Below are 19,138 nucleotides of genomic sequence, written 5' to 3' on the forward strand. Positions count from 1 at the left end.
CATAGTGCGTTATACCTCATACAATTTTTTACAAAGAATATTTTGTCGTTACGTGTCGCGTCGCGCAGTGTCGCTATGTGCGGTCTTGCCTTTACTGTAAGGCAGATGCACACAAAAAGTTTCAACCTTTATAAAATAACGAAGGTCTGGCAGTCGCTGGCTCTAGATCTATAAAAACATGTTGGGATAATATAAAATGCACTACGTGGAAAGACAAAGCTGCGACGAAAAAAAAAAACTTATTAACCGGTAAGTTAATTTAATTTATAATTTCATTAGAGATAAGCTGTGCCCTTGTACAATTTTTTCCTATTATTTATTATTGTTTGTGTTCTATGTGTACAAAAGTGTTAAATAAATAAATAAATAAGTTCTGACATTGTCTTTTGTTAATAAAATATGAAGTAGTACTATGCAACGAGTACCTACTAATTACTGGTTTTCTTTGCAGGAGGAGGGAGGTCCGATATTCTACCACCAGGACCTCTACAAGGACAAGTGAAAGTGCTACTTGGACCTACATTAGACTGATTAGAAAATCCCTACGATTCCGATATTCAGTTTATAGATCAGGGACTAACTGGATCAAAAAAAATATATAGAAATTTTTACCAATACAGTAAGTTTAAAATTTAAATTCACTGTCATAATAACTCTCATTCTGAAATTCATTGCAAAGTCTATAGAAGTCATCGCCTCTCAAAATACATTATTTTTATTTATTTACCAGGATATTGTAGCGACTCAGAATACAGACAATTCTGGATGTAAATGCTGCTACTTCTTTACAAACATCTCAGGATTCCACTCAAGAAGATAAAGGTTGTACATTGCCAACAAATGAAATCAGAGATGACAATATTTCAACTGAGGTGTAGAAATACTTGTCTTATAGGTCCTGAACAATATGTTAACGCCGGCTCCACACGTTGGCCCCAACGCTCGTTCCAACGCTATTCGTCCAACGTGTGGATCTAGAAAATGGCATTGGTCCCAACGTTGGGGCGAGCGTTGGTAGTTGGCCGTCTCGTGTCGGTTTTATCAATGGAATCTGCGCGCCAACGTTGGCGATCTGTCCACACGTTGGCGCTTTGCTCAGTTCTGCTACAACACGCAGCGAGTGCGTACGTCGAGTAAAAATGGCTTCCTCATCCAGCAAATCGCCACCGGCATGGACAAATGAGAAAGTGATACAATTTCTAGAATTATATCAAGCACACCCCATAATATTCCTCGTCGAGGCTTTGGGCGGCGGCGACCTCTCGCGTCCGGCCCTGGTTCAGGCCATGGTCCGGGCGAGAGGGAATGGGATGCCGTCGCCTCCTTCTGCGAAGCGGTCATGCTCGAGAAGGAGGAGGCGGAACGCCAGAGAGTTCGCACCTCTCATCCCGGCCGCCGCGCTGGACCAGGTAGACACCATGGGCGCCGGGTGTCGCGAGATGACTCCCGGCCACCGTAGGCGTGGGTCTGTAGACGGTGAGTTCGGGTGGCTCATCGTCCCTCTGTCTACTTAGACGACAGACCCGTGTCGACGGCGCGCGTTGTTCCACGCGCTCCTCAAAGAGATGTCAGCAACCCCAGCGGGGCCCAGCAGGGCCAAGGCCTGCCGGGGCTGCGGGTTGTTCGAAAGAGATACAGACCCTGGTACATAAAAGGCCTATGACGGAACACGACGGTTTTTAGTCAGTAAGAGTCTGACACTCCCTCTCCGCTGCTAACCCACAGCGGAAGGGGTCATTTGATGATTTTTGACGTCGTTAAAAAAAAAAAAAAAATACATAATATGGGACGCAACTCGTAAAGACCACAAAAACAAATAGTAGCTGATGCACGGCGAACCATTCAACATAATATGGGAAATAATTTCACAATTGAAGATTTAAAAAAAAGCGAGAGTCACTTTAATGAGCATATATCGCCTTTACAGAAAAAAAAAATAAGTGACTAGTCGATCTGGATCATCAACAAATGATATTTTTAAGCCTAATTGGTTCGCTTATGAGTTAATGGATAGCTTTCTGTCTCCGAAGTATGATAAATCGGATACAGTAACTATTAACACAGAGGTAAGATAAACAATAAACATTGATTTATATTTACTTTTTTTTTTTAATAAATTTTTAATAGCATGGCCCTCTAGCCTTTGTGCCAATATATTTACTTTATTTATTTATTTACATAGATAAAATCACAAACTGTGACAAATTACTTAATTTATGAAAAAAAAAACACCTGTGTGGGTAGGTACAATAAATCACAGGCTAGACGTACCTAACATTTTGACCTTGAGCGCTGCTTTATGCCCTACGTATTATAAATATTTTAGCCATTTTCAGGCATCCAGTGTCAACGAGTCAGCATTATTAGCTAGCTACAAAGTCGCATATCGAGTTGCTAAAGCAGGGAAACCACACACAATTACCGAAAATCTTATTTTGCCAGCAGCACTTGATATGGTTGACATTACGGTCAGTAAGCAGGAAGCAAACAAATTAAAAAACATACCACTTTCTGACAATACTATTACACGAAGAATAAACGATATGGCCAAGGATATTCAAGAACAAGTAGTTGAAAAATTAAAGAACAGCCAACATTTTGCTTTGCAGTTTGATGAATCTACAGATGTTTCCGACTGTGCACAGTTTGTCGTATTTGTGCGCTTTGCGGCAGATGATAGTATCACGGAAGAAATCTTATTATGCAAAGCACTTCCTGCCAACACTACTGGCCAGTGTTTGTACGATATGTTTTAGAAAGCACTGGCGACTACGATATTGATTGGAAAAAATGTATCGCTATTTGTAGCGATGGCGCTAAAGCTATGACTGGCAAAAATAGCGCACTCATTGCAAAATTAAAAACGATAATGCCAAACATATCCTGGACACACTGTTTTCTTCATCGACAGGCTCTAGCTGCTAAGGTAGTACCTTCTGATTTAAATGACGTGCTCAAGGAGGCTATAAAAATTGTGAATTCTATTAACGTTTCAAAAATAGCACCACAATTTGATAAACTTTTGGAAAATAAACAAGCACATCCTTCTCACTAAAATTGTGTTTTAGTTGTGTAAGAACCTCGACTCTTTCAGCTGGCGACCCCCCGATTAAGGCTTCGCGACCCCCCTAGGGGTCGCGGCCCACAGATTGAAAAACACTGATCCAGAGGCATCATGATATAAGACCGATTCATGTACCCACGTCATTTTAAGAACGCTGAGGTCGGCATTTCCTAACTGATTGATCCCTGAGAAGAAACGCCGAAACAAACTCAAGGGTCATAATCTCTTTTAAAGTCCAAACATGTTATAAATCAAATAATATTATGTGTGAGTGTCACCATGTACGCGGTCTGGAATGGCCTTTTGAGGAAAGAGCCACATCACATCATCAGAACAAACTTGACCGCATTATCGGCATTGCTCTCTACAGCAAAACCTTTTTTTTGAAACGTGGATCCAATAAGGTGGCCTTTGCTGCTGTTCTGTTGGACTCATACACACTTAATCTTCTATCTATGACTTCCAGCAGCGACCGCTGAACAAGTCAACCAGGTTTGGTTTTCGGACATTTATTTCAAATTGCATTTTGTATTTCTCTGACTACAGGAATGATGGAAGAAAGAGTTGGATATGATTAACCAGATAGCACAGATGTTATTTTTTCCATTGGCTCTAGAAGAGTAACACAGTCTTCTATTACCAGCCAGTCCTCTGCATTCAAGCTTGGTGGAGGTGATGTTAGCAGAGGCAATGTTGCAGATAGGGGAACTTTGGTTCTTAACAACCTCTGCAACATATAAAAGCTCGAGTTCCGCCTCGTTTGTACGTCGAGTTTTATTACTTCTAAGTTCATTTGGGTTTGCATTTCTTTCAGTGCATTGCACGATTTGATACTCTGTTTAAAATTAGTAACGATGGCGCGACTTTTTGCAATCACCTGTAACACATCGCCATTTTTTAAATGTGGGAATGCGTTATTTTCTCTTTGAATGCAGTCTTTGACGGCTAAATTTATGGTGTGTGCAACACAGAAATGATTTCTTTTATTTAAAAAATCTTTTACTGCCTTTTTCATGCTCGAGGCATTGTCAGTCACAATAGTAACTATTTTGTCGAAAATGTTTCATTCAGTTATAACAGCTCGCAAAGCGTTTGCTATATTTATCGACGTATGCTGGTCGGCAAGTTCAGATGTTGATATAACAAGCGATTGTAATTTTGAACTTTGAATGAAATGAGCAGTAACATTGATATAACTTTTTTGACTATCTGAACTCCAAATGTCCGTTGTTAGTGCAATATATTCTACATCTTGTAATTTTAGTTTTTTTTATTTTAGAACTGCATATGTTGTATTTTTCTTCCAGCATTTGAGATCTCGATGGCAATACATAATCAGGATTTAATTTTTTTGAATATTTTATAAAACCCTCATTTTCAACAATTTGTAGGGGTTGCATATCGATAGTTATTAGATCTAGTAAGGCTTCATCACATGCTTTTTGGTTTATTTTATAAGGAGCAGTTAAGCGCATCTGTCGCGCCCGCTTTTGAGGTGGCTGAAGAGGCTCAGGAACAGAACCGACAACGGTATTATTCTCCTCCCGATTCTCCGACACACAAACGCTGGACAAACTTGGCATTGGCAAGTTAACTCTCACTACTTGCACATTCGTTTCTGGGTAAATTTGCACCAACGGTTTCACTATATTGAATAATATGTTTTTTTTTAATGGTGGTGGTGGTAAAGTAGTGGTATTTCCACTATATTTATACTCACAGGAGCATAATTTACCCACTACTTTAGTGGCTTTTTTTCAGTTTTCGAAAAAAACTCAGACGCAACACTTCTTTTATTTCCAGGAGACATTTTAAACTTATTAATCTCAACAAAACAAACAACACTTAAACTAATAAAACTGCAACAAAACAATAAACAACGAACAAAAACAAAGTAACGATAATAATAAGAAAAACGTAAACAAAACAAATAAGCGAGCTGGCTGTCTCAAAACTCATCAGTTTTGACTAACCGTCTGATAAGAAACCAATAACGAGAACGATCTCTTTCCCTCGCGGCTCCGTGTCGTACGTTCGGGTCGTCGGCGATCAGAATTTTGCTTGTGAAGCATGTCATTATGGAAAGCAAGCAAGACGCCCTTCTTGAAATCTACCCGAGAACCAACGCAACCTGGTGAAATTGTATACAGCGATGTGTGCGGTCCTATAGAAGAACCTTCCGTATCGGGTATGAAGTAGTTTGTGTTGTTCAAAGATGGAGCTACAAGCTATCGCCATGTTTACTTTATGAAGCATAAGAGTGAAGTATTTCAATGTTTTCTGAGGTACAATGCCATTGTGAAGAACAGATTTCAGCGAGATTTCCGGATCCGGAAATAATGGTACTGAGTATGTGAACCAAGAATTCACATCTTTTCTGGGGAGTAAAGGGTTAATGTATGAACGTACTGCTCCGTATACTCCACAACAGAAAAGAGAGCAGAAAGAGAGATGCGTTCTATCATGGAGTCCGCAAGAAAAATGCTATATGCAAAGGATATTCCTTTATACTTGTGGGCAGAAGCTGTTAACTGTACGATATATTTGTTGAATAGAAATACATCAAGCCAGACGAGAGATGTTACGCCATTTGAACTGTGGCATGGAGTAAAACCTAGCTTACAACATATCAGAATATTTCGATCAATTGGTTATATACATGTTCCAAAGGAAAAGTGAAGGAAGTTTGCCAAGTATGGTGTGAAGATGTTGTTAGTTGGATATGACCACGACAATTATAGAATATATGATCAATCAAAAAATCTCGCCAGCCGATCGTTCGGACTGTGGTAAATGCCTACCAGCGTTTACTCGACCACGGATCATTCCGAGCACCGGCTCATAGCCAAGGGCGTGAAAGACTGGCGTATTCGCAGGATCTGTACGACGATGTCGTGGACTACTTCGAAGAAGATCCCCGGCGAAGTACAAATGACGCAGCTCGCCATTTTAACATCAGCCAGTCCTATGCATGGAAAATAATTAGTTCGTATGAATATCATCCATACCACTACAGAAAAGGTCAAGAATTGACCACTGTGGATTACGAACAAACGATGACATTGTGCAGATGGATAATCGACAACACAGAAGCAAATATCCTCTTCTCAGATGAGTGCATGTTTACGCGTGTCGGATTGTTCAATGAACACTGGTGGTAGGGTTGCCAACCGTACTTATAATATATAGTACCGTAAAATGGGGTGAATAGAAATCGCGGGGTGTATAGAAACAAATCTGAGAGTTTGATTATGGTCGTTCTAGTTGCTCTATAGTCTGTTAAAATATCTTTATTCCCACTATTAATAAAACTGCAACATTTTTCCTTTATTCTGGCAACACTAAAATTTACGTCAAGTCTAATGACATAAGGTTGTGAATGGAGCATTTTTTCATAAGGTATGACAGTTTTCTTTTAAAAAAATTGTTAAAATATTTTTCTGTGACACTTTAATTTGAAATTTAGATTTTTTTATTTTCAACGGTTTTGGTCAATTTAATTTAACATTTTCTGGATTTCTGAGATAAATATTAAAGACCGTATAAGGGTATATTTGCGATTAGCCTCATTCCAAAAATGCCCTAATTGTGGGTACATTTGCAGAAAGACTTACTCTTAAAAATACATATTCTCGATATGCCCCATTTTTATTATAATGTTCGTTAAGAGGGCTATCACAAATTTTCGAGTTTTATACGAGTTTTGATGCGTCATTATGCTTTGGATATAGTCACAAAAAAAAAACAAAAATAAGATTAAGAAAGTTTGATCATTTATCTTGGGGCTGTTTTCAATAAATATTTTAATTTGTCCACGTACATCAGTAAAATCTTTGTCTCTGCAAAGGATGTTTCATAAAATGTTGCTTTTGGGGATCTTTTGATGCTTCAGTACTCCGAGGATATAGCAATTTAACCATTTATAAAAATGTTCAAGATACAACTATATCTTGTAGTTGTGCTTGCTTACACCAATTTATTACAATTCATACAGTAATACACCAAAAATAATTCTATAAAACTGAGAGTTACTGACAATTTTCCGTACAAAACTATATTTTTTATCTATGAAAGTATAATCCAAATTCAAATAAAAAATATTATAACACAGGGTTTGTTACAAGTCCAAACACGTTGTTAGAAATATAGTTCGTATAATAAAAAAAAAACACAAGTACACAACAGTAGGAATAACCAAAAGTAACTTAATCAGGATTTACAATAAAAAACTCAACGCGGAGCACCGCGGAGGAAAAAAATCAAATCTCGCGTCCGAATCACACGGCGGTCGGGTGGCTCTCTTGCGCGTCACGGGCTGCGCCGCTGCGCGGGGACCGGCGGGGTGAGGGTCGCGGGTGTCGCGGTAGTAGCGGGCGCGGGGATGCGGCCGCGTTCCGTTAGCTGCGCGGCGCGAGACGTATGGCTTTCAAAAACCCCGCGCTACAGTCTCCCCCTCTAGTCCAGCTAGCGTGCCCCCACAGCTGGACTAGTCTAGGTACCTGCGCGGCCTACCACGCTTACGTTTTTCGCGGACCGGCGGTTCTACTTCACCATGATAAGGCGTCAGGTTCGAGACGTGGAACCTCCCAACGCTCCCCCCGGTCTGGATGTGCTCTAAGCCGTACGTAGTGGGGCTTACGATCGTCCCGATCCTATATGGGCCGTCACGGCGCGGGATGAACTTTGCGGACTGTCCGCGGCCCGCATCGTTTGGCCCTTGTGTCTTTAGCAAGACGAGGTCACCTACCTTATAGTCCGGCGGTGGCCTCCGCTTCTTGTCGGCATACTCCTTCTGCGCGGCTTGAGCCTCCTCGTGAGTGTCCCTGGCCTGATCCAGGGTGGCCGCCATCTGTTTTAGGTAAGGAGTAATGCTGGGTACAAAATTATCACTCTCCACGACAGCCCTCATGTCTGCCGCAGAGTCCGAGGGAGCTCGCAGTTCCCTCCCGAAAGTCAGGTATGCCGGCGAAAATCCTGTGCTGCTGGTGACGGCGGAGTTCATTGCGAACCTGACAGCCGCCAGATGCAGATCCCAGGTCGCATGGTCTACACCGACAAGTATTGCCAGCTGAGACTTGAGGTCCCGGTTCTTGCGCTCTATCGGGTTAGCCTCAGGGTGGTAGTATGGTGTGAGTGCCTGGCTAATTCCCAGAACATGGCACACCTGCTGCATTACCTCACTCACAAACTGCACGCCGTTGTCGCTAATGAGGCGGCGTGGGACTCCATACCGCAAAAACACCTCATTAGCCAACGTCTGTGCGCACTCGACGCTGGTGGCGCTCTCTAGCGGGAATAGCTCGACCCATCGCGAGCAAACGTCTTCCACGATTAGTACCCACCTGTTCTTGCGAGGCGTCTCGACTAGGGGACCAAACAGGTCCACCGAAACTACTTCGAACCTCCTTGCCATGGCAGGGGTTTGGAGCAACCCTGCCGGCTTGCGGTTGTCGACCCTGTACCGTTGGCATGGTACACACTCTTTGATGTAATTGGTCACGAATGCCCTCATGCCCGGCCAATAGTACCTGGCCCGGACACGGCTCAACGTGCGCTCTACTCCGAAGTGACCGGCTGTAGGCGCGTCGTGAAGGTCAACCAATACTTGCCTGCGGTCCTGCTCTGGAACAACCAAACAGCAGTCTTCTCCGTCGTCTGGTTCCAAACTGTACCTATAAAGGATTCCATCAGACATCACGTAACCCCGATCTGACCATGGTCTCCCCCTAGAGGGTTCGTCGGACTCCATGTCCTCGATGATTTTACGAACCTCTGGATCCAGGAGCTGATTGCTGCGGACATCAGCGCCGCTTCTCTTCGGCATGTCCACAATCGTCGTGCGTAGTTCACATTCATCCGGGTCGTCCGGACAAACGGGTCGCGATAGTGTGTCCGCCACCACGTTCGAACGACCGGGAGTGTATTCGATAACAAGATCGAACTCTTGTAATGTAAGGGCCCACCTTGCCAGTCGGCCGCTGGGTGACCTTTGACTCATAAGCCACCGTAGGGGTTGGTGGTCTGTCCTAACTACAATCTTCGCGGTCTCAACGTAACCGCGGAACTTACCAAGTGCCCATACGACAGCGAGGGCCTCGCGCTCGGTCGTTGAGTAATTTCTCTCGGCGCTGGTGAGAAGTCGGCTCGCATATTCAATCGGCCTCTCGTCTTGGCCCTCCCCCTGCATAAGAACTGCTCCAAGGCAATACGCACTACTATCAGTGCAGAGTACGTACGGCTTCGATTCGTCAGCCTGACGCAGTATGGGAGCGGTCACAAGAAGAGACTTGATGCGCTCGAAGGCCTCCTGTTGCTCAGCGTCCCATTGCCAGACACTGGACTTCTTCAGCAGGTTCGTGAGAGGTCTCGCGACTTCTGCATAATTGTTAATAAAACGTCGGTACCAACTCGACGTCTGCAAGAAACATTTCAACTGCTTAACGTTCCTAGGGACAGCCATGTTATCGATAGCTGCCGTTTTATCCGGATCTACCTGGATACCACCTGGCACGATGATGTGCCCCAGAAACTGAACAGATTCCTTGGCAAAGAAACTCTTGTCTCTATTTACCCTTAACTTAAACATTGCTAGACGATCGAAGACGACCTCCAGGTCTGCCAGGTGCCTCTCGAAAGGTCCAGGAGACAGCACGATCAGATCGTCTAAATAACAAAACAGCTCAACCCCCTTTAGGTTGGAGCGGAAACGGTCCATCAACCTTTGAAAAGTTGCCCCGGAATTCCGTAGGCCCATTGGCATTCGTTTGAATCTGAATGTTCCAAGCGGCGTCGTGAAGGCCGTTTTGTCCTGGTCTTCTGCGCAGACGCTCACCTGGTGATATCCGGACCGAAGGTCTAGCGTGGTCATGTACTCACTGGTCTTAGCAGCATGCAAGACATCCTCAATGCGTGGGAGCGGGTATCGGTCTGGCTCTGTTACTGCATTGAGCTTACGGTAATCAATGCACAACCTCAGACTCCCGTCCTTCTTACCTACCAGTACAACGTTGGATGCCCAGGGTGACTCGCACTCTTCGATGACGTCGTCTTGCAGCAGTTTATCCAACTCCTTCTGCAAGGCCTCTCTTTTGGTCTGGGACATCCTATACGGTGGACACGCAATAGGTTCTTGGTGTGGACTCACCTTTATCCGATGCGTAGCAAATTCCGTGGGCGGTCCGTTGCGCGCGAACTGCGGCGCACGACTATCAATAAACGAGTCGAGCGAACGTCGCTGCTCGGGGGTTAACTTACAACCTTCATCCGGGCGCAGCGTCAACTCCGACGGCGCGGCGTACATCAGCCCCGTGTCAGACGAGGCGGGCCGCTGCGTATTCGCATCGCTTGCACTAAGAACATACGAGTAAACAAAATTATAAACGACATCGGGATCATCCGCGAATGTCCAGACGCGGCGGGCGACGTCAATTATTATTCCCGCCCGGGTCAAAAAATCGACCCCTAGTAATGTCTTGGTGTTTGCCCCTGGCAACACTAACATTGGGCAAACAATTTCACGACCTTCAATGACAATACTTACCTCGGCCGACAACAAGTGCCTCCACCCTTGTGTTCCGTCAGCAAGGTGAACGTACCTTTTCGTGTCGCTGAAACTTACTCCGGAGTCAACTAAAACTCGGTATAATAAAGGGCTCGCAAGACTATGTGTTGCACCCGTATCCACCACGGCCACGCCGTGACGGCCCATAACATTTATATCTACCATCGGGTATAATTCCCGCGATGTGACGTTATTGATGCGTACGTAACTCGAATCGTTATCACTAAAATTATTAAACGACGCTTCGACCGGTTTTGTACTTTTATTATTACATACGTCACATCGGGACTTCACGACGTCCGGCTTACCACATCCGTAACACCGCAACCTACTCGCGAAGGGCGGCCCGATGCTTGGCCCCGCACCTGACGCCTTATCACCAGTCATCTTATCGCGGTGACGACAATCATCACTAAGATGCCCGAAAGAACGACAATGCCTACAACGCGATTTCGTCTTATTATGGTTGCGCGTCGCGGTCTCGGACTCGATCCCCGTGTTATCGGTAGGTATCTTAGATAACGAATGTTTGTTTTGATTTTTCTTCAATTTAAAATAACTTTCCTCCGCGATTCTGGCGCTATACAATAACTTATCTAAGCTTACTATACTATCGCGGGCTACACGCTTAATTACACGTCTATGTAGTAAACCGTAACACATATCTATTTGTAATTGTTCATCTAGCTTATATGGTAGCTTTGCGATTAATGCACGCACTTTGCATATGAAAGAATCAACACGCTCGTCGTCACGTTGCTCGGCGGCGTAGATCCCGCGAAGTACCTGATGCGCGGGCTGCGCCACGCCGTAGGTATCGCGCAGGCGCGCGAGCGCGTCGGACCATGTGCTCACCGACGCCTTCACGCCGCGCCACCACACCGCTGCCTCGCCCTCCAACAACATAGGAAGACCTCGAAGGGCGTGAGCGTCGCTGATGGCCGTGCATTCTTTATATATCTGCACGGAATCCAGGAACGCCTCCAGGACCTCGGCGTCCTTGGAGGCTCCGGTAAACCTCGCCGTGCACTTGGCGAAGTTGATGCCGGCGGCGGAGGCTCCGCTCGTGCCGGCGTCGGCGCGGCTCGCGCTCGTGTCGGCGCGGCCCGCGCGCGCTGCGGCGTGTCCCGCATGCGCATCGGCGCGGCTCGCGCCTGCGTCGCCGCTGCTCGCGGCCGCGGCACCCCCGTTGCTCGCGCCGGTGTCGCCGCTGCACGCGTTCGGTTGAAGAGAGGCCCCGATGGGAGTGGATGTCCTAAACTCGCCGGTGGACGTCAACGTTGTGATGAGGCTTTTGTTCGCCTCCATCTGCGCACGCGTAATCGCCTCGATTAGCGTGGATAAAAATTGATCCGTGGGCTGCATTGTGGGGTGCGGCGCTGTCGGTGCCGTGCTGCTGGATCTCGCGGCGTCCCCGCGACCAAGCTCCACGACGCTGTCCTCGTCCTCCGTGAGCGTGGCGTCGTCATCACGTCTTCGCTGCCGGAGTGCTTCCTGCCTCGTTAACGGCATTTTGGATAGGATAACGCGTAGTTGCACACTTTAACAGTTCGCACAAATCACACAATGTTCACAGCTTGCACGCGTTACTCACTCAGTCAGTAGGTAAGTTCGTGCCACGAGTAGGGCGCCATTATAACACAGGGTTTGTTACAAGTCCAAACACGTTGTTAGAAATATAGTTCGTATAATAAAAAAAAAACACAAGTACACAACAGTAGGAATAACCAAAAGTAACTTAATCAGGATTTACAATAAAAAACTCAACGCGGAGCACCGCGGAGGAAAAAAATCAAATCTCGCGTCCGAATCACACGGCGGTCGGGTGGCTCTCTTGCGCGTCACGGGCTGCGCCGCTGCGCGGGGACCGGCGGGGTGAGGGTCGCGGGTGTCGCGGTAGTAGCGGGCGCGGGGATGCGGCCGCGTTCCGTTAGCTGCGCGGCGCGAGACGTATGGCTTTCAAAAACCCCGCGCTACAATATTTAATAATTAAGGTGGTATTGTTATAAAGCTTGAAATAAAATGGCCTATTTAAAAGTAAAAACAATATTTTAAAATAATTAATTTTTGTTTGCAATGCAAAGAATCAATATAAATCTGGTGACGCGCGGTGTTCAACTTTAGTCAGCGCCAAGCGCTTACCGAGGAGGGACGTATCGCTCGCTGTTGCGCCGCGTAAACTCGCCGGAGTTCGAAAAATATAGCGCAACCTACGCATCTAACACGTTTTGATACTAGTGAGTTTTTAATTTATTTATTAGTTATAATTATAATGATCTGATTCAAATGTAATATACATAAGTATTAGCCCATGATATTCTAATGCGAAAATGTTATAGATTGGGTTCTCTTTTTTTGATGTTGGTTATATAGAAATATGTACGTAAATGTCATCGTCGTTAGTTTCGCTGTTGCATAATAATATTATTGGATATCTTTGATTCTTGCAGGATAATGAAAACATATTTAATTCAGATTATCAGACTCAATCGGATACAAGTACAAATAATATGAGAAGTATTTTTTGTCACTGGCGACAGACATATTTGTTTTAATAAACTATTTACATTCCTAGTTTTGATTGTTGCAGGAAAATGAAGATACAATACATGGAAGACGAATTATAGATTTTAGTTTTTTTCTAAATCAATTACTTATACCTAATTGATAAACATGGTGAAAAGTTTGGTTGTCGATTAAATAATTTAAAAATTGTAAACGATTATTTGTTTGTTGTAACTCAATCGAGCTATTCTAGGTTATAAAATTCATCAGTACAAATAATATTTCATAAACTATAAAACCAATAAACTATTTCGGAAAAAAAGTGGCAAAGTCTCAAGTTTGTTTGTGCCGCGTAGCGGTCCGCAGGTGTGCGTTGCGTATTTCACTAGACGCACACGCGCGCAAGTGCTGCCGGCTATCGTCTAATTTACCTAAACCTGAGCGATTCGATTTTGTAATAGCGCTCTTAATATATTTAAATATAAGCTATTCTAGATTCTACTTTACTTTTACTTGTTTAATTTTAACTGGTACGCGTAAGTGACGGTAGCGAAGATTAGTATTTTGTGTTCGAATCTTATTTAATTCACATAAGGTGAATTACATCATTTCTTGTACTTAATTATCCTTAGATTTCTTCATGATTATTTTAAACAGATACGCCACATCGCGCCGTAAACATCATGCCGAGGGTATACAAGCCAGATCTTCGTGGCAAGAGATATAAAAGGTATAGCAAGGAACTCATCGAGCAGGCTCTTCGTGAGTATAACGAGGGGAGCAATTCCTTTATCTGAAAGGTTTGAGTTGGGCTGATATTTTAATAATTCACAGTCCTCAATTTTTCTTTTACTTGCTTCGTGTAAATACTTTGCAAGCACACTCGAATTCGATGACAAACTAGGACAGCCCTTGGACATTTCTTTTGCAGTTATGCATTTAAGACTGGTACCAACTTGTGACAGTTTCGACTTTTTCCAATAACACTCAGTGGACGTGCATGATGGCTCTTCACTCCTGCGATGAATCCACATGACAAACGCTATGGCATGCTTGCAACCGCCATGGGAAGCTAGGCAGACATGGCACTCTAAGGAACAAATCAAGTCCTCTTCTTCGTCAATAACTAATGTCACTGTGTATAGTTTGGAGCGCACTTTATGCTCTGGACATATTTTACATTTTATGGTGCAAAGTTTTCCGTCACGTTTTAATTGCACGTAGCTAATTGCATCATCCCCGTATGATGCACGAGATGATCTGAAAAAGAAATTATTAGAAGTGTTCCTTACATGAGAATACACATACATAACCTATAAACAAAATGAATTTACATATTTATATTGTAACTTTTGTTGAATGGTTAAAAGTTTTATTATATTGCTGTACTGTTAAATACTTACAATGAAGTTTTGGTATTCCGGAATTCGGCAGAGCAAAAATTGGTATTATATGCGAAAAACGCACCCAACATAATAACATCGACTTGGGGCAAGTTACTGCTAGTCGCTTTTAAAAACCCTGCTTCCATTGTCGTTACCAACAGTTTCTAGTATTAGTATAGTATAATTAAGTAAGAAAAACGAAAGAAAGTAAGAGAAACAAATGAAAACCACAATATTATTACGACCGTAATGATAATGAATATGTCAAGCTAATAGCCCGGTCAAAATAGACATTTGAAATAACAAAAATTCCCACAAAGCTGATTTTTGGTGGAGAGCTAGATTTGATCATTATAAATAAAATACTAAAAGTCCCCATCGATCCCATGTGTGCGTCAAAAGTTATTCGAGGTCAAATGTCAAAATTTTTGGTTTTTTGTGTTTTTTTCGAAAACGGTAAGTTTTATCAAAAAAATACATCAGACCAAAATTGTAGATTATAAAATTTTCTACAAGAATGGCATTAACAGTTTTCTCATAAATCTTACCATTCCTGAGATATCACAATTCAAAGAGTCACACTACACATGATATGCACATACAAGCCACGTATGTACGACGGCTGCCTTTAAGTTTTGTCGTTTGAAATAAGTATAGACAATCTAATAGGGTAATTCCATTTATTGTTTTTCAGAGAATTCTCCGCAATATTTAATGCACTTTTGCATGCATTAAACCCAGTTCTTGAAATATTTATTCCATTCTGAAGTGGGGGTAGTCAAATTGGCCGATTGGTATGAGTCAACAGCTTTTTCAGGTGTGCTGAAACGTTTACCACGAAGACTTTACTTAATTTTGGGGAATGTAAAACAATCGTAATGCCCACGGATCCATGTTACGGTATGTTACATGTTGGTCTGCGACAATTAACTGCCGCATAGCCTCGATATTATCTTGGGTCATATGGGGTTTTGAATTACCTTCACGTGGCTTGTCGCTAAGGCTAGATTGCCCACTTTTAAATCCTAAATATCAGCGTACTGCAGTCCTAAGGCATGGTTCTGCATTACTAAACACAGAACAAAATTTTTTCAACCGCTGAAGTCGCGCACAATCCGCTTTTAAAGTGTAGAAAATTATCGCATGCTAATTTTCCTTCGACATTTCCATTTTTATCCAGAAGACTGGGGTTGGAAATTGATACATAATATCTGGACCCTATTAAAACTTTACTCCCACTTGCTCCAGAAAAACTCCTGACATTATTTTTTGCAATTGCAAAAATGATTGTAGTATCAAATCATCCTCCGAGCCCTTTTCCCAACTATGTTGAGGTCGGCTTCCAGTTTAACCGGATGTAGCTAAGTACCAGTCCTTTACAAGGAGCGACTGCCCTATCTGACCCCCTTAACCCAGTTACCCGGGCAACCCGGGTAACAATACCCCTTGGTTAGACTGGTGTCAGACTTACTGACTTCTGACTACCCATAACGACTGCCAAGAATGTTCAATGACAGCCAGAACCTACAGTTTAACATGCCATCAGAAACACAGTAATTAGTGTCCAAGATATGATTAGAAAGTACATACAAACTTAGAAAAGTTGCATTGGTACTTGTCTGACCTGGAATCGAACCCACTCATACTTGAGAGGTTGGTTCTTTACCCACTAGGCCACCACGAGTTTTTGTATGAATCTGATAAATCTAAAACAATCACAATAATAGTTAACCCAATAGTTAATATCCATAATGACATCATATTAGAACTTGACGGCAATTATTCCCTTAAACTATCCTAAAATTGTCATGACAGTTAGTGGAGTAGGTCTACAGGGGAAACCACGATAAAAAAAACGCGCCGAGTATACTACCTCACAGGTGGCGTGGAAATGTGTGCATGTCATGTGTGGAATATACTTTGAAGCGCGATATCTCAGGAATGGTAACATTTAGGAGAAAACTGTCAATGCCATTTTTGTATAAAATTTTATAATCTACAATTTTGGTCTAATGTATTTTTTTGATAAAACTTACCGTTTTCGAAAAAAACACAAAAAACCAAAAATTTTAACATTTGATCTCGAATAACTTTTGACGCACACATGGGATCGATGGGGACTTTTAGTATTTTATTTATAATGATCAAATCTAGCTCTCCACCAAAAATCAGCTCTGTGGGAATTTTTGTTATTTGACCACTACTTTTATGTCTATTTTGACCGGGCTATAATGTCAAGTTGTTTTGTATTGCAACATATGACGTCACGCTCTCTCATTGGCGTTCGTTGTCACGTGACTGAGGACTGTATTTTAGGAATTTTAAAGTTAAAAAATATTAAATAATCGTGATTTATTTATTCAATTTAATTAAATTTTAAGATTTTTAGATATTTAGCTACCATAAAAAACATAAATTTTCCAAATATTTTCTTACTGTCATCTACCCTATTAGTTATTTTTGATCTCAAATAGGTACTGATTGCATTAACCCCTCTGCTCGACAAGGTTTTGACATATGACTTTACCGTTGATTCGGCGGGATATTTTGAATCGCGACATGGAACTCAAAAATTTGTACTAACTTTCAACACATAAATTCTAAGTCCGTAATGCCTGATCAGAAGTATTTTAACTATAACTTTAGAGCTCACTTATTTGACAACAACGTGCGAAGGTCAAATGGGGTCAGTTAATTCAGAAATAGATAATAATTACGGTGTTTCTAAGTCTATCGAAAAGTTAGGCATTTCAAATTTGGTGAAAACTTACCAATAAATAATCGCATCACTTTCTCAAACACAACACAAACGTCATATTTATAACATTTTCAATCCGTTGCAATACATTTCGTGCACTTATTTATGATTCATAACTAAAAAATCAGCACATAAAATACACAATAAAAATGAACAATTTACAAGATCAAAGTCAAGTAGAGTTTGGAACAGAGTACATTTTTTTTTTCAATCAGCGGTGTGCATTCGATACCTAAATCGGATGTTTATTATTAATAATAATCGAATACCAATTTTATATATATTTTTTAATAGAAACTTATTTCAATTTTATTTCTTAATTTTAAATTATAGGTTCAATTTGTTTTTGTTGTGTAGAAAAAATATTAAAGTTTTATGAATGTTTTTAGCATAGGTAAAATTTTTATACTGGGTGTCCCATAAGTCCTTTGAATTTTAAATTTCGAATAAAATTCAGATGGCGCGCCGGAATGGCGCGCGGGGTGCGGGGATAGCATCAACGGTCTTTCAGGAAAGTTTTATCGGAGCAGACCGTGGTTTTTGTGTGCGTGAGTCACAACAATGATTCGGCCACCATTGCGCGGCGTAAAGGACATTGGGCATAGTCATACATCATTTGAAAGGTCTTTTTAAGCGTTACATTTTGTACTTACATACTACTTACCAATTCTTAGTACTTTAGATGTTAGAACATGTTTAAGGTTTTTTATCGATAGTTAGTTTCAAGTCCTTAGATTCCTTCTCCAGTAATTAATTATATATCACTGGAAAGGCCTTTTTAAATCGAACATTTCGTACTTAAATACCTCTAACAAATTGTCAGTACCTAAGAAGCTACAGTAGATTTTAGACATAGTTATTATTTCACTAAACATGGTCCAACTCCCTAAATACTAACAAATGACAATCGCCGCCGTACAAGAAAATACTTTATATAACATAAGCTTTCTATTGATGTATTACTTAATGCTAGAGGAGAGGCAGATCAAAACGCTCATTGTCCTTTGGTGGCGAAAAAAAATTGCTTCATTCCTCTAGGCATCGACTTAATATTTTTGATCCTAATGATCCCGCAGGACTTCTGAGGATCTGAGGCGGATGACGGGGAGTAGCGACCCCGCGCTTCTTTATAGCTTGTCGGTCAAAAATAATCTTTCTTGTTCTACTAGTCAATGCAATTTATTTGATACCCGTATTGACAGATTTGTGAAAAGAAAAATAAGTCAGCGGCGGCCATCTTTCTTCCATCTTGGACCAGCTTTCGATGAACAGCGAGTAGCAGTTCCGACTACCTATTTGCCCTTTCAAACAATAAAATCGTCATAAAATTTTGCGATAACTACACCTAACTACAGCTCTCGTCAAATAGCTTTGCCGCTCAGTTAAAAAGTCGGAAGTAACGAACCGCCATTAAGTTTGGCAGGACTACAGGAATTCTGTACATAAAACACCCGAAAAAATAAATAAGTCTTCAAAATTTGCGGTCTTCAGAAATCCTAAAAACCGAAAAAAAAAATATTCCGGCTACAACGTATTTTCTACCACTGATTTTCTAGCATTTTTTCAAAATAAATTAAGTCATTTTACTTTTCCTAATTTATTTTCAGATTATAGTATACAAAAGTGCAATTTAGTAATATTATAATATCAAATAATATAAAATTATTAAATCGATTCTTTATTTTAACGAATCGGATCATTCGATGCAAAACTTCTATCACCGTCGCCATCTTGTCTATGCGTCTTCAAATTTAAAAAAAAACAACAAATGTAAACAAACATGGCGAGTTCGATCAGAATTCCCGGTAATTACGATTGGATTTTCAAAAGGTATATTACTAAAGGGATGCTAAATATGAAAGGTT

At 41.9% G+C, this 19,138-nt stretch overlaps 3 protein-coding genes across 3 annotated transcripts; 1 reads left to right on the forward strand and 2 right to left on the reverse strand.

The window, feature by feature from the left end:
* Nucleotides 1–1,670: 1,670 nt before the first annotated feature.
* On the forward strand, nucleotides 1,671–3,057 carry LOC124636102 (protein FAM200A-like). Its single transcript, XM_047172052.1, has 2 exons — nucleotides 1,671–2,066; nucleotides 2,337–3,057. Exons 1-2 carry the CDS (start codon nucleotides 2,007–2,009, stop codon nucleotides 2,754–2,756), a joined length of 480 nt encoding a protein of 159 aa, XP_047028008.1. The 5' UTR covers nucleotides 1,671–2,006; the 3' UTR covers nucleotides 2,757–3,057.
* Nucleotides 3,058–6,849: 3,792 nt separating this feature from the next.
* On the reverse strand, nucleotides 6,850–12,137 carry LOC124636045. Its single transcript, XM_047171999.1, has 2 exons — nucleotides 8,577–12,137; nucleotides 6,850–7,973 (listed from the first exon to the last, which is right to left on the reverse strand). The coding sequence occupies exons 1-2, from the start codon at nucleotides 12,135–12,137 to the stop codon at nucleotides 7,551–7,553; spliced, it is 3,984 nt and encodes a 1,327-aa protein (XP_047027955.1). The 3' UTR covers nucleotides 6,850–7,550.
* Nucleotides 12,138–13,534: 1,397 nt separating this feature from the next.
* Nucleotides 13,535–14,766, reverse strand: LOC124636099. The gene is made up of 2 exons (XM_047172049.1): nucleotides 14,534–14,766; nucleotides 13,535–14,390 (listed from the first exon to the last, which is right to left on the reverse strand). Exons 1-2 carry the CDS (start codon nucleotides 14,659–14,661, stop codon nucleotides 13,775–13,777), a joined length of 744 nt encoding a protein of 247 aa, XP_047028005.1. The 5' UTR covers nucleotides 14,662–14,766; the 3' UTR covers nucleotides 13,535–13,774.
* Nucleotides 14,767–19,138: the final 4,372 nt, after the last annotated feature.

Source organism: Helicoverpa zea, chromosome 13 (genome assembly GCF_022581195.2).
Source record: "Helicoverpa zea isolate HzStark_Cry1AcR chromosome 13, ilHelZeax1.1, whole genome shotgun sequence".
Taxonomy (NCBI): Eukaryota; Metazoa; Arthropoda; class Insecta; order Lepidoptera; family Noctuidae; genus Helicoverpa; species Helicoverpa zea.

Bases quoted from the DNA above. Each gene is read 5' to 3' on its own strand.
- LOC124636102 (XM_047172052.1), top strand. From the start codon at position 2,007: ATGGATAGCTTTCTGTCTCCGAAGTATGATAAATCGGATACAGTAACT. The intron at 2,067-2,336 runs GTAAGATAAACA...AGCCATTTTCAG, and splicing joins CAGTAACTATTAACACAGAG to GCATCCAGTGTCAACGAGTC.
- LOC124636045 (XM_047171999.1), bottom strand. From the start codon at position 12,137: ATGCCGTTAACGAGGCAGGAAGCACTCCGGCAGCGAAGACGTGATGAC. The intron at 7,974-8,576 runs ATGAGGGCATTC...TCTGCGGCAGAC, and splicing joins CCAGGTACTATTGGCCGGGC to ATGAGGGCTGTCGTGGAGAG.
- LOC124636099 (XM_047172049.1), bottom strand. From the start codon at position 14,661: ATGGAAGCAGGGTTTTTAAAAGCGACTAGCAGTAACTTGCCCCAAGTC. The intron at 14,391-14,533 runs GTAAGTATTTAA...TTTCTTTTTCAG, and splicing joins CGGAATACCAAAACTTCATT to ATCATCTCGTGCATCATACG.